At 36.7% G+C, this 16,249-nt stretch overlaps 1 protein-coding gene across 1 annotated transcript in view; it reads right to left on the bottom strand.

Moving 5' to 3' along the window:
* FAM120A (family with sequence similarity 120 member A) overlaps positions 1-15,833 on the bottom strand; it is an 80,476-nt gene extending 64,643 nt beyond the window's left edge. Inside the window, exons 1-3 of the mRNA XM_070738535.1 lie at positions 14,673-15,833; positions 7,414-7,660; positions 3,264-3,346 (exon numbers count right to left, since the gene is read on the bottom strand). Coding sequence (XP_070594636.1) covers positions 3,264-3,346; positions 7,414-7,660; positions 14,673-15,146 — 804 coding nt within the window. The 5' untranslated portion in view covers positions 15,147-15,833. The remainder of the gene's footprint in view (positions 1-3,263; positions 3,347-7,413; positions 7,661-14,672) is intronic.
* Positions 15,834-16,249: the final 416 nt, after the last annotated feature.

Below are 16,249 nucleotides of genomic sequence, written 5' to 3'. Positions count from 1 at the left end.
TTACAATAACACACACGCAAAATATACTCAATACTTTACATTGTAGTGGTGTCATTTCTTCAGTGTTTCACATGAAAAGGTATGCTTAAATATTTACAAAATGTGAACAGTATACTCACCTCTGTGATACTCTCTCTCTCTCTCTCTCTCTCTGTGTACTGATTTAATAAATGTGAATCAAACCATTTTTTTTTATGCTAACACTGCCATAGCATAAAAGAGTGAAAAAATGCTATGCTTTTGAGGTATATTAAAACAGGAAAATCTAAAGCTACAATTTTAAAAATCATTTTAATAGCTAGGTTATATTTTATATAGCCCTCTGTTGTATTGGGTGGAGGACAGAACAGATGGATGGGTGAGTAAACTTGCTGCCTGCATAAGCCAAATATACCATTTATTATTTCTGTCATATGCTGCTTTTATGTTGTTGCTTTTCTTTTAAATTTTAGTTCCATACTTATCATTTTAATGTTTATTATTGAACAAACCAAATAAGTTCCATTCTTGGGTAGTACAAAAGCACAGTAAGATAAATGAAATGAATACATGTAGCACAATTAAATCCATCAAATATTCCAATCTCAAACTACATTCAGCCTGTAAATGGGCTGAAATAATCTAATAAACTATGTTATAAAAACATAAATAAAATAGTTAGTCATTCATATACATATATAAAACAATATTCTGATTAACTAAAATATAAGCTTAGTAACCCTTAGTATAATTATTGTGGCTTTAAGAATAGGTATTTTCAATTTTAATATAATTTATACATAATGTATTTTATCTTCTTAGAGTGACAAAATCCAGATTGCATTGTTTCCATTTTTCCTTCTTAAGAACCAATATATAAAAACTCAACTCCCCAAAGTTTCTAGTTTCTTAAAAATTTATAGTTCTATATTCTCTGTCTACATGATTCCAAATTTTTTTAAAAAATGGAATGAAATGAGTGCTATAAATTCCTTTTGACATTTTCTTTCATTGTTAATTTTATAATGGAAAAAAAGAATTTGCTGCAATATTAATACCTTTGTATCAAGCCTCCTCTATAACCTAATATGCTTTTGCTAGGCAAGTTTCATCTTTGAAAAATACAGCGATTCATAAATGTAAATCTCCAAATCCATTTCTAATCATAAATGTAAAACTCCTGTGGTATAACAATATAATATGATAATACAGGATATGGACAGTTACTTTGTTTATTTGACTTGCTCACATCTATGGGCGCAGATTTAACTGATCTCTAAGTAAAATTGCACACAGCAAAATAACTGCAGGAGGTAATACAAGGAAGGATACCACTCCCTTAAAACAAACATCTCTCTTCACTATGGTTAGATTTGCTCTACTCCATTTTGTACATCAGAAGAGACATATGAATATACTGTATATGCATCTTTTCACTAATTGAATCTCTAAATTAATAAACTACTTAGAAATCAAAACACGCTTTTACTGCACAAGTTCGTTAACAAAGTTAAAAGCTTTGTTGCAAGAGGTTTGGCCCACCGTCTTGAGACATGGGAACTGGTATTCTTTTTTGTTCAGATTTATAGAAGAAGAAAAGACAATCAACTACTGGATAATAGCTAAAACTTGATTTAATAAAGCATACAAGTTAGACACATTAAATCCTGCATATATTTGATCCCGTTTTCAATAAGCTACAATGCATTGTGTGGAATTTTCCAATAAACGCATTTTATTGGTGCTTATGATCAGAAAATAAATGCCTGAATCAATATATAGTAAAATCAAGTGAAGCAACCTGCATGCAGATTTGAAATATCCTATCTACATGTGATGTCATGACTTATCATGCTTGTGATCTTGTGATGCTGGAGGATTGGTCTAAGAGTACTTCTATTCCTTTCAAGATTTTTTTTGTAAAAGAGAATGTAAAGTTGAATAAATAAAATAAAATTCGTATATTTTTCAACTTATGTTGCTGTATTAGTCTCATATTGCTTAGGAAACTATCATAAGCACAATTATTTGCAATCAGATTCCACTATTATCAGTAGTATTTATTTTTAAGTAAATGTTAACACACAATTATTAATAAATAAGATTGGTATTTTCCATATATCCTATTTAAAAATCATTGTTGAAATGGAAGTTTTCCTCGGGGCACAAATGGTCATTACTCAAAAAAAAAAAAATTAAATAAAGAATGAAACTGAAATCCATAAATGGATATGTAGTTCCTGTTACTTTATTTTATTATTAAAAATATGTCATATTGAGAAAGTAATAAAATTCTACAAAATCTGAATTAAACAACTAGCTATATTAGGAACATTTTGAAAACTAATTCAGAAAAATGTCTGTGCTACTCATTAAAGGAACCATTTCTCAAATTACTGAATGAGGATATGGGGGGAAAGTTGCAGGCGCTTTTAAAAAATCAGTTAATCTGAATATGATTCCTACACAGCTATAATTTCTTCAAGTTTACTTAGAAGTGTAGAAAGCAATAGACTTCTTTAATGAGCAGAAGATAACTGCTAGTCTTCATAAGGGCTCAAAAGACTTTTCCGAAATTATTTGTAAAACATGCCCAACCCCAGTTTTTTTAATGTGCTTTTAAAATGTTGGCTATTGATAATAGGAGAAATTCTTCAAATGTTTTAATTTAACTGAATTAATTTAACTTATTTTTTAGCTGCCAAACCAGATTAAAAGGGTGGCACAATCAGTCAAATCCAATAATCCTAGTTCTTCTCAACCCACAGTTGTTCTTTCAAATTTCTATTTCCATGAACTCTGGTTTATCAACATACAAGCGCTCTATTTTTTATTTTTGAAACAGTTTGGATTTTCATAAGAGAGTTTATAATTATACAAATGTTTCAAATTTTGTATTTTATAAATATATGTACCATAATATACTTAAAACATTTTTTTCATACTGTTTGTTAATAAAAGGAGAGTAAAAGTGAAAACCAAAAGATCTAAACATACTGCTGGTTCTAGAATTAAAGAATAAGAACTGAGATAAGAAAAAAAAACAGGATTTAGAACAGCCTATTAGTATATGTATACCAAAAATAAAAAACCCTTAAAGCAAGCAACTGCAGTTTTAACCTGTTATCTCAACATTAGTACTCTATCAGTCTTCGTCAGTTCTAATTCAGTGGACTATTTTTCAGGAAACATCCAAAAATAAAAAACATGCCTCATATTATGGATTATTCATATCCTGTTATTTATTTTTTTTCAAATTGAAATAAATTGTATCAAAGTTCTACCTTAAGAGAGGCCAGTGGATGTTCTGGACCAAGTAAACTCCAATGAAATGAAGCCAGATCTTCATCAGGTAGAATGTGATTACCTAAAATATACAATGCAATACATTCCCGTATAAGTTACATCAGTATCTGGAAAATTAAAATATCCTATTTTACAGTATTAAAACCAGGGTCAATACAACTTTTAAAACTTTAAGAATATGAATGCAATTTATTTTAAATAGTATGTTTATATAGATAGATGAACCTCCACATCTGCGTTAACTTAAATAAGTGCTTGAAATTAATGAAGCCTCTTAGAATTTTTTTTAAAAAGCTTCAAATTCTACTCCCAAATCATGAAATTCCATGTTAATAGATATACCGTATTTTTCGGTGTATAAGATGCACCAGTATGTAAGACACACCTAGATTTTAGAGGAGGAAAACACCTAATTCCCCCAACTCCCCCCCGCAACATTCATTGTATAAGACACATCCCGTTTTTGACGCACTTTTTGGAAGTAAAAAGGTGCAATCTTATACACTAAAAAATACAGTAATTAATCTATATTTTCCCTACCATCATTTCTAATACTCCCCCCCCCCCCATGACAGAAACCTATTTTCAAGTAATCATGTTTAGGAGTTAAGATCTTCACACATCACTTGCTACATGGACAGCTTTAACTAAATGAAACAATTCCTAAGCTATAGAATGTAAAATCAGGACTCTGCTTCTGTTACAATGAAAGTAACAGCCATAAAACAAAAACTGAACATTTGAAAATATTCTATGTTTCACCAAGGTAAAAACATTTTGAACCATTCTAAACTCTGTAAATATTTTCATAGGAAGGAAGAAGGAAACAAGAAACACAATACTCCCTTCTTCCTATACTTCTAGGTCTGTGGTGGTGATGTACCAAAATTTAGATTATGGTTCTCCATGTAGAACAGGCAATATAGCATAGAACCATATAATATGTGATCTACCCATACTTCTGGAATTAATAGATACATTTTCAACACTGCCAATCAACAAAGATGAAATGGTGATGTTCAACTTTTATGTTGACATTCCAAAAATCTATCCGATTAAAATATGTAATGATATTAATAATTTCATTATGGTACTGCTGTTCTACCATGCAAACAGGTTATACAACAGTGTAAGTTCAGATGGTAAAATACCGAAATCAATTGCAATCTTGTTTTCTTCTCTTGTAAGAACTTTTCTGTCAGAGTTTGGGGTTACATTAGAATGCAGAAAGCGAAATAGAGACAGACCCATCCCAGAAGATATAAACATCAGCCAAGTGGCTATACAAGCAATCATTCATCTGTTAATTATGAAGTTGATAATGATTATGATAATGAAGACAAGACACAAGACACTTAAGTTCATTGTCAAAGATTTTCCAGTTTTGAGAAAACAAATATAAAGTTGCTGAATCAGTACTTTCAGTCATATACTAAAGACTACTTCCATCAAACTTCTTGGCAAATGTTGGAAAAAACACAGAATTAAAGTGACCAAGATAGAAATAAGATGGAACGCTACATTTTTGATGCAGGCATTCTTAGAGAAAGAGAAAAAAAAATTGTGCACTGGGTGGCAAGCCTTAGCAATGATACAAAAATTCCACTTTTGTTTAAGCAATAAAGTATATTTAATAGGGATACCAGACCAACTGATATCTTCAAGTCCAGCCTGTTTAGTCAGGAAATCCTGTATTGAAACATTTCTTGATCCTCCTTTTCTTGAGGAAAACTGCTAAACAAGAAATACATTACTGACCAATGCTAAATTCAGTAATCCAGATGGCATCACTATTCCAGGAAAAAGTATATACAATATTACTGCTGCTATGGGCAACTTCTAAAGTCAAGAGCTTTGCAATCCTTATACTAATTATATGATAACTATATTCACAAAGTATACTACATTGTACAATATATCTTTTCTAGAGTTTTGATCTTCTCTTTGTTGATAGCATCAACCAGTTATCATTCCTGCCTTCATCTTTTAAAACAAAAACCTGAAGATCGGTTTGAAAACAATATTTGTATATACAGTATCCAGTTTTGTGGTGGATGCCTGCCTACATTCAAGCACTAAACTAAACTGATTTAAATTTATTTAAGATTTTCCCCTGTAGCTTTTTTGCCTATACCTAATTGGTTACTCAACAATCTGAACCAGAGTCTGTTAGAGCAGTGTTTCCCAACCTTGGCAACTTGAAGATATCTGGACTTCAACTCCCAAAATTCCCCAGCCAGCATCATTGATTTTTCTTCTGTGAATTGGCTAATTGTTTTGTGATTTGTGTGAGCCTGGTCCAAATGAAATTTATCTGTGGTAAGAACATTTAGAAAGTGTTCTTTCTCCTCACAAGGAATAGAATATGGATATCTGACAGTAGGCTTTTTCAATGGTGCTATCTATTAAATAAGATATCCTTCTCCAAGAAGTATATCACTCCCAATAAGCAAGTTAAAGCAATTTGGGATGCTTTCAATCTTTCATTGAATCTGGCAATCTCCCATAGTTTGTATCTTTACTTAATGACTTTCACTGGTATATAATTTGAGTTTTGAAGTTTGTGATATATACTATTGTTGCCCAGTATTAATATTGATTGGAGTGGGCTACAATGTTACAAATAATGTCAATAAATAAGTCCATCAATGAAGTATAATGGTATGTGAGGAAAACTTTTGGGACACAAGGCAACTAAGGGAATTATCAGATAAAAGGCAGCTGGACACAGCAGGAATGAAAATAGGACATGAGACTCAATGAGCCCATGCCTAATTTTAGGGCTATAAAGAGACATGAGTGTACTTTCAGATTCACAAGAATCTGCTAATGTGATCTTACAATAAAGTAGAATAGCTCATCTAGTTGTGTGGTGGCACACTAGTTAGAATGCAGTATTGCAGGCTAATTCCACTGACTGCCAGGGATTCAATCCCTACCAACTCAAGGCTGACTCAGCCTTTCATCCATCCTAGGCCAGAAAATGATGATCCAAATAGTTGGTGGTATTACTCTGACTCTGTAAACCGCTTAGAGAGAGCTTAAATCACTATGAAGCGGTATATAAGTCTAAGTGCTATTGCTATTCCAATCTGGTCTCCCTCATAATGCTGACAAATCACTTGAAACCATAATTTAAAATTAGGATTTATTGGGAACAATAAACTATCATTTGAAATCTTCAAATAAATTATATGCAAACAAATACATCTTGATTAGCATTATATGCAAGCTAAATCATTACATCAATTTATTTATTTATTTTATTTTTATTTATTAGATTTGTATGCCACCCCTCTCCGCAGACTCAATTTCCTATGTACTGTATGTGTACACAAATTTGCTGCTGTGGATACTAGAGTAAGTTTATTAATTACCTTAGCATTTACATTTAGTTGGAATCACCTTATTTCTGATCCTATTCAGTTTATTTTTTATTAAAATTAAGCTATTTATATGTAGGACTGTAATACTGAATTTCACTGTCTCTTCAACCAGAATATACTGTAGTGAATAAAATGCTTTAATTTCTACCTAAATAAGTAGCATTTGATGGCAGTTACACCCAACTCCAGGTCAAACAGTAATTCTGGCTACATGCAAAGCAGCACTCTCCTGACTTTTTCACTGCCCAATCAGGACAAAATCCCACACATTTAGTAATCACCAACTCCTAAAAAATTCTATTTTAGTATAGTTCTTATTCTGTTGACATCCCGTTTATCTTGTTTTATTCCAGAATTATTTTATAGGACATTAGAATTTTTTATACAGACATGCTCTTCATTTTAGAAGTATCCAGAAGCAAAATTATCTCCTTTTCTAGTAAGCTTTATTCATTAATAATAATTGTTACCTGTAAATATTATCCAATTAAATTAAGAAAAATTTAATTAAATGTACATGTCATATAACATTCAATTAAGTGATATGAAAATTTTGGTTGCACAATTTCCCAATTAAAGTGGGCTGATTTCCAAATAGCTAAAACACAGATTCAATGGAATTTTTCAGGACATTCAGTGTTTATGATTACAAACATACAAATCTCCCTTTAACAAATTTTCAGGATACATATATACATACACACACATGTACACACAGATTGCCATCTGTTATTTTACCTACCTAAAAGAGCAGCAAAAATAGGAAACCGATTTGGATTCAGGTCCAGTTGCTTGGCAACTTCATGCATCAGGTATTGGCTTGTTGTGAGGCTTTTTCCATTACGGCTCAGTTTTAGGGCATGGGCACTGAAATAGTAAGGGATGTTGCACAATGCATAATCTGAATCATATGCAACTAAGCCATGAAAACCTTTTTCTCGGCAAAAACCAATTACTTCTTGATGGTGATCTTCGATGCTTTGTGCAACCTATGCAAAAAAAAGGAGATGCAAGAGTATATTAAAAGTTTGCTCCCATTTGTACAAACGAAGTCTATATTAATATCACATTTTTAAAAGTTGATATATAGAGTAGACTATAAAGTTATAGCTTGCTAAACTTTATACAAATAAACAACAATAATATTCAGGCATTCCTCAATACCACAACTGCTTTATATTTAGCATTCCTTTGGATGAAAATAGTAAGTTTCTTCAGAAAGAATATGTAAGGAAATCATTGTACAGTGACACTTCATCCAATGCTTTAAGACCTTCCCCACTGGCAAGTCACAGCCTGCATTTTGAGAAAAACTGCCTTAATAGGTATATCATATTCCATCCTACCCTTCTGGCGGTAGATCAATCAAATAATTTTTTCTGTGCTTGACAGTTTGACCAACTTTCTCTGAAATTCACCTCCAATTCTATTTCTACTCCTTACAGAATGACCCCTGAACTTGAACTACTATATAAGACACACCAGAGTATAAGACGCACCTTAGTTTGGAGGGAGGAAAACAAGGATAAAAGGCCTCTGCCTCCCAGCAATTTGCCAAAAAGCAAACAGCACAGATGATATACATGATTTGCTGTGTATTTTTGTGCACGTGTGTCTGACCCATAGAAATAGCAAATAATTGGAGAAATATACATTATGGCAGTATATTAATACCAGAAAGTTTTCTTAAATGTAATCACACTAACTCTCCCAATTATTTAAATAGATCTACTCTATGATCTAAGTCAGAATTTAACTCAGCTGCCTTATCTAAATACTAAACAGGACACTGTTACATTTCAGGCTATATTTGTACATTTGCTATATTGTATATTCGGCTAAGCGTTGGGAAGCTGATAATAACTTGTTTGACTTAATAGGCTCTGCACTGTTTGCTGCAATGAGGTAAATTGCTGGGAGGCAGAGGTCAAAGGGTGGAGGTGGCTGGGGGATGGGGCTACATTTGGCACACCCAAGTTTTCACCTTCTTTTGAGGGGTAAAAAGGTGCATCTTATACTTCGAAAAATATAGTAGGTCAATTTCTATGAAATAGTAATAATGTACCTTGAAAGAGATCCATTTCTAAAAAAGTTAAAGGTATTATGAAACATTTCCTTTAAAAAAAAACCATAATATAATTTTTACACTATACCAAATAATTTAGAATTAGAAAGGTTAGGGACGTCTTTCTCAAGAAAGGCAAGCCTCCGTTCTCAAAGTGTTTTTTAAAATAAAGGGTAAATAAAACTGAAGACGACAGAACTTCAGATTCAGAAATACTGATTACATGATATTTTATTTAGCAAAACAAATATTGTCAAATTTGGGGGAGGGGTTTTCCTTCATTAATCTCAGGATCTTTTTTCCAGAAAATATGTGCTTTCAATATTTGTTGCACATACTAGAATTTAAAACTTTCTTCACTTTACTACAGCAGTGATTTTTTTTCCTTTTTCAAACCTTTCTGCTGCTGCTTTCTCTTTACCTAGAAACAGTAAGTAGATTCTGCATTTCTAAGAATTCAACTATCTGTAATTCTATTTATTTGGAATGTAACAAAATTTTAACTATTTTAAACTAGTTAGAAAACATTAATTTTCTAATAAAAATAGATGCTCCACTGCTTCTTACAGAAGGAGCATGTATTTTTATAAAGGATATGACTTTAATTAATTTTCCATACATTTATAAATTAATACAACTTATCTTAAACTCTTTACATTTCAAAATTAGAAACAGAAACATAGAAATATAGAAGACTGAGGCAGAAAAAGACCTCATGACCCATCTAGTCTGCCCTTACACTGCCCTTATAATATAAATTATGTATTATGTATTTCTATTTTCCTCAAAAGGTTGGTCTACTCTCAATATCAATAGTATTTTTTTCTAATTAATCTGGAAAATTTATACACCTAGGAAGCTAGTTAGGATATGATTATGAACATGGATTCATTTAATGATTCTGAGACCCTCTTTATCATTTTGTCAATTTCCAGTTCCATTTCATGCCATAGGAATTTCAGAATAACCTGACTAAGCATTTAGTAAGAGAAGTTTCCATAAAAATGCCACAATATCAAATGTCCAGCTTTGTGGCAAGCAGATAGGGGCCTTCTCTTGCATTGCTTCAAATTTATGAACTATTTTCCATATTTAGATTCTACAATTTCATAACAGAAATTGAAACCACCAACCAATCCTTTTAAGAAGCTGAATTGATATGTGTGATTAATTTACTGTATTTAACTGTTAATTGTTAAATTTACCGGACTGCTAGATGTCATAAATGATGTACTGTATAGGTAGTATAGTACAATCATGCAAGTCACACCAAGGTTTGTGGGACTTTTTTCTAGGAAGAATATTGTGATGTGATGCGATTAAATATAAATAACCTAATTTTCCCAATATAATATAATATACACCTGAACAACGATTTTGAACTGAGATATTTTCATTAGCACCCTCCCAGAGTCTTAAGCACACCCACACTCAACATAAATGGAATTTCATTTTACTTTCATACATATTTTATATTAATTTTCTATTTGCTCCATTAAAAACTAAAAAGTAAAACTATAAATTTCAATTTCCACAATGACCATTTTGACCAATTCTTGTTCAGTTGCTTAGAAAAAGCATGTCAATTTGGTGGTGAACATCAGACTTGATACCCACACATACAACCAATATTGGAGGAGGTGGGGAGATTGACAAGTCAAGTCTTATGAGCAAATGCTAATGAAAATATAAAAGCAATGGAAAGCCTGGAGTATTACAACTATCCTCAGAGATTAAAGAATATCAAAATCATGAAAAAGACAGTAAATGTATTATGTATGATATCCTAAACATTTGCTTCAAAATAGCTTTATTACAGATTAGATCTCCCAGATTTGATTTCCTTCAAATATAATAGATCAGTGATAGGGAACCTTTTTTTCCTCGGATGCCAAAAGAGTGTGTGCGCGTGCTATTGTGAATGTGTGAATGCCCACACCCATAATTCAATGCCCGGGGTGGGCGAAAACAGCTCCCCCCCCCCCAGGCCAGAAATGGCTTCTTTTTCAACTTCTGGTGGGGCCAGTAGGCTCATGTTTCGCCCTCTCCAGGCTCCAAAGGCTTCCCTGGAACTGGGGGAAGGGTAAAACACCCTTCCCCATCCCCTCTGGAGACCAAAAAATGCCCTCCCAGAGCCTCTGTGTGAGCCAAAAATCATCTGGCCAGCAGATTGTAGCTGACCTAGGGCAATAGTTCACATGCCAGCAGATATGGCGCTGCGTGCCACCTGTGGCACCCGTGCCATAGGTTCGCCATCACTGTAATACATCATGTAGGGTCCTCGGTGTTCACTGTGTTTGGTTTCATAATCAAACAAGATAGCACCATCAATTCCAAAAAATGTTTGCTCTTGTTTTATATACTAGTGGGCTTGCCCAGTCAGTGTTGGTGGGAGTGGTCTTGTGATTCCTTGATTAGGCTGTTGTGTACTGTTTGACTTGTTTGCCTGAATTGGTAGTTTCTTGATTGCCGTATTGTTTACTTCTTGATTATTGGTCTAGTGCTAAACTTGGTTTTAATCTCTGCTCATCTCGGTGTTGATTGCTGATGAGAAAGTATTTTGATCCCCCCCCCCCTTTTTGACTTTTTTGATTTTCTCTTGAACAGTATGTAGATGTTGTTTATCTCTATGGATGGGAGTTTTATCTGAATGCCTGGCTTCTAGTAATTCGCTAGCATTTTTTGAGATTGGGATTTAGCTTGGTCTACGATGCTGAGTATCAAGAAATTATGATCTGTACATGAATTATGAAATTAAGGAGTTTTCATCATGTCTTCTGATTGCTAGTTGGTGTTCCTGGATGTCTAAACAACCAAGTTCAAGAAAGCATCAAAGATCGCATAGTTCAATCCTGAGCTACAAGTATTCTTTTCTATCAGTAATGGAACATAACTCCCAGAGTCCTCATTAAGTACAACTTGGGCCAGAATAGATGGGTGACACATTTAGATTCATTGGAGAAAAAGTCAAATAGGCATTGAGTGTCAAATCACAGAAACACAACATTTCACTGAAAGTTATTTAAAATTGCATTATGTATCTATAATCTGAAAAGCAGTTAAAATGCATGTGTCATGTATTGACACATTAGGTGTTCTGAATATAACTTCCCATGATCCTCTTACTGTTTAGACTCACAGATACTTTCTATTGCTTATGCAACTTATTAAAATTATGCAGTTGATATACTGTATATCACCAATAATGTGAATTATGTTCATTAATCAGAGAAGAATCACAGTACATGTTATAACATAAACTGTCATCGTGATAGAATTTATTTTAAATTTTTAATATTATCTTTAATACAATTCGCTAAAAATTTATTCCACTAGATGTAATGGGATTAGGCCAGTTCACATTTAAAGGATTACTGCATATATATCTATCTATCTTAATGCAACTTTCAGTAAATTTAGAGTAAGAGAAACTATTGCTAGCGGATTTAAAAGTTTGTATTACAATATAACATTTGCTTTTATTTCCATTTTGCAAGAAAAATTTGGTTAAGTGTTGGAAAATAAAAAAAATTAATAAAAACTTCAGAACATCAATACTCTTTGAAATAACTCATTCTTTTTCTCCAAAGACAGCTATAAAAATGGGTTTCTAGCTTCAAATCATGTATTCATAACAAATATAAGTCACATCTGATTTAGAGAAATACAACTGCACTTAGCAGCTTTCCACTTCTGATAGATGAGTAACAAGAACAGAGAAATCTAACTTGTTCACTATGCTATTACACTTAATGTCTGTCACTTATGTAAGCCAATCATTACACCAGATTTGTGGACTTGTAGGCTTACTAAATTTCTTACTAGTTACAACTGAAACTAGGGGAGGGACTTCCACTAGCAACTTAGTCTGAAGTATCACAGCAATTCTACAACACAGAATGAATTCTAGGCCTTAAAATGTTGAGTTTCAGTCAGAATATAATTTAACCCACACTTCCAGAAAAAAGTATTATTAGGTTTTCAGTTTCACTGAACTTATTAAAAACTAACTTTTAATACATCCCTGTCTAAAAATATTCTGGGACTGGGGGTGGGGAGAGTCTCCTTTGTCTTTCTACATGCCACAAGGTAGAGCCTAGTTATATCAAGCTCCAATTACAAAACGGTACATTATCTGTAAGAGTCACATATTTACTCAACTATGCAACGTAATTGTCAAAACTCTCCACTTAGGTGAATGAACAATGCAAGCAGGATACTTTACCAGTAGATTTATTTTAAAGACAAAATGAAATAAATGAAATGTTATTACAATTACAATACTACATAATTAGGGGGGGGGGTTAATAAAAAAATGAGGAATGACTATGGTCATTGATTTACATGTAATAAAATATGTAAATCAAAACAAATTTTAAATAAATTTATTCAACTAGATATAATTGTGTTGCTTCATGGCTGTACAGTAACAATTTAAAACTTAGTATCTTCTACAAAACTGTGATTAAATTATTTACATCAGTGATATTATTAGTCTAAAACTTTTGTGCAGTAAAAGCCACAAGTTCCCTTTGCTCTCTAAATCATAGATTTAAAACAACTTGTTGCTTCCATGAATTTTCTGGACAGCTGCCTAATTTTTCATTTATGATTATAGAAATTATTCTAATGATTTTTAAAACAAACAACTGGGTCAAAAAATAACTCTGATTCAAGGAGTGGTTATTAGGTTCAAGGGTCATTTTATTAATCTGAGGGATCAAAAACAATGGAATTAAAACACCTGAATCTGATGTTTTCAAAAAAGAACACAAAAGAAACAGTTAAACAAATTAGAGTGAACCCAGAATAGAAATATAACAAGATGGATTTTGTTCCCAACTGGCAATACAATTCTCACTCCTGGATCAAGTACAATGATCACTAATTATCTTCCTTTATAGTTTAAAGCTATTTGTATGGGGAAAGAATGGACTTGACCTGTACTTAAGAATCATGGCAGAAGGCCTGAGGAGAGATGGCAAAAAAACCACCACCTTGTATTATTAACAAACCAGAAATCCAAGTTTAGGAACAATGGAAAATGAAAATGAAGATTCCTTTGAAATGTTTAACTGACCCTGGTCTATAAACCAGTAAATCGAATTGAAATGTTTAATCTTAGCAATTCATTAACATTGTGGATGGGAGCCTTTGGATGTTCCCTGTTCCTCTCATCTGATTTTCAAAGCTCTCTTTATATAAATAGAAAAATCCCTTACAGATTGAGGGCATCAGTTTGCTTACTAAGTCCTCTCCTATGCCAGCTCGGCCACCCTGTACCTTCCTGCCTCTTAGTGAGGACGTAGGGAGACTTATTTCTAACTCAGTTCCCGGGAGGGGGAAGAGTTGTAGCCAAGACAAACGCAATCCTGTACAAACTTTCCGGGGGGCAACCTTGGATGATTATTAACGACCAGCGGGAAAGCACGCTGGTTCCCAGGAAATCTCCCCGCCCAAGGTTCTAACTCAGCTAGTTTTCGACGACATTTTGCGGATATGGGAAAACACAACTTCCCTCCCCTCTCCTCCCTCTGGAATTAGTCAAACCAGAAACCGGGGAGGGAAAAGTCTGCTGCCATCTTTATTAAACGCTGCCCCTCTGTCCACCGCACGGAAGGGAGGAGGAAAAGGGGGGGGGGGGGTGTCAATCCAGCAAGGTGGCGAGGCGCTTCCATGAATGGAAGGACGGCAGGGCAGGAGCCGATCCCCGATGGGCGTCAGGCCCCTTGCTAAAGCCCCCACCCTCCCCATGAGACGGGTGGGGGAACCGGAGAGCGCGAAGCGAAGTAGAAAAGGAACGAAAAGCACAGTCACAGTCAGATCAGGGCTGCAAGAGGGCCCTGGCGTCACGGGCCCGGGAGACGCGTGCAAGGGGACCCCGGGGCAGCGAAGACGGCGCCTCCGAGCAGGCCGTTTGCTTTCGCCCCGCTTACCTTGATGTGGAAGCGGATGAGGGCCAAGCGGATGCAGTGCGCCATGCAGACAGGCGGGAGGAACCAGACCTTGGGCGGCGGGGTGCCCTTGTTTTGAACGTGGCTGACAATCTGCTGGGCGGTCTGGCGCTCGTTGCCTTGCCGCTTCACCCACTCGTGGAGCCGGGCCTTTTCCAGGGCGCCGTTGAAGAAGACGAAGAGCTCGATGTTGCCGTTGAAGCAGGCCTTGGCCAGCGCCGCCAAGTATCCCAGCATGTGGTTCCATTGCCCGCCGCTCACCCAGTCCGTGTAAAAGCCGCCATAGAGTCGGTGCAGGCAGTTGTCGGCGTCGATGAGGAGCCGCAGCGGGGTCTGAGGAGGCCTTTGGCGACCACCACCCACCAGGCTGCCCCGGGCCAGCTTCTGCAATTCCACCGGCACTACGGCACTCGGGCAGTGTTTCTCGATGTAGTCCTGGAAGCCCTGCACTCCCATGGCGACGGTGGGACCGGGCTGGCTGCTAGCGGGGGCTTAGGTGGCGGCGGCGCAAGGAAGGAGCTGGCTGAGAAGAGCGTTCTTCGGTCCGGGCGTGGAGGCGGCAGGAGCACTTGCGATGGGTAGCGCTGGGCAAAGCTGGTGCTGGTTGTCTAATATTATTCAACTAAGGCGGACTGGTTGGTTGGTTGGTTGGTGGGTGAGCGGGCGGGCGGGCGGCGGCTGCAGTTACACGGTGGCTCTTCAGGGGGGAGTTGTATGGATTAGTGGGGGGTTCATGGCTGCTGCGCCCGCCATGTGCCGCTCTCACAGCGCCATGGCTTCAGGGGATCCGGGCTACTGCTGCTGTGGCTGCTCCTGCCGCTGCGGCTTCTACTGCCGGGGAAAGGAGAGGAGGGAGGGAAAAGCGAGAGCAGGAGGGGAGGGAGGAGGAGGAGGAAGGGAAAGGAGGAAAAGAAGAAGGGGGGAGCGGCACAACGCGCAGGAAGCCAGCCCACTCGCCGTCGCGGAACAGGCGGGACTTGGCCCAAAGTGCCAAGGGCGCCACTGCCGCCCGCCAGCTCGCTCAGGCAAGCGGAAGGCTGCTGGCCGAGAGCCCGCTCTCCCCTCTATCCGCTTCCACCTGAATGGCAGAGCGGGAGGGCGGGCAGGCTGGCCAGGCCAGCTCCCCCACCCCCTTCCGTCTCCTCCTCCTCCGAGCCTCTTCTTCTACCCACAGCACCACCCTCGACTAAAGTCTTCTCTAGCAAACAGGACTGCCCAGCGCCGCCGCCCTGCAGCTGGGACGCTAGAGCGCATGGCCTGTTGCATAACCCGAGCATGCGCACGGCGAGACAGGCGGGAAGAAAGCGGAGAGGAGGATTGGACCAGCCGGGGCCGCGCAAGCGGAAATGGGGGGAGTGGGGTAGGCGCGTGAATGGCGGGTGGCTGTGCAGGGAATGGGGGGAAAGGGAGCCTGAGAGCGGGGAGGAGGAGGAGACGGAGGGGAGGGTGAAGTTGAGAGGATTCCCTGGGGTTCGGGGAGGAGCTTCTGATTGGTGGCTGGAAATGTACAAAACACCTGCGGCCCACCTGAACTCCATCAGGCTTACTGTTGCCGGATA

The sequence above is a fragment of the Erythrolamprus reginae genome, chromosome 2 (assembly GCF_031021105.1).
Source record: "Erythrolamprus reginae isolate rEryReg1 chromosome 2, rEryReg1.hap1, whole genome shotgun sequence".
Classification (NCBI taxonomy): Eukaryota; Metazoa; Chordata; class Lepidosauria; order Squamata; family Dipsadidae; genus Erythrolamprus; species Erythrolamprus reginae.
The sequence above is the reverse complement of the archived record's forward strand: the minus strand, read 5'-3'. Positions and strand labels throughout refer to the sequence as shown.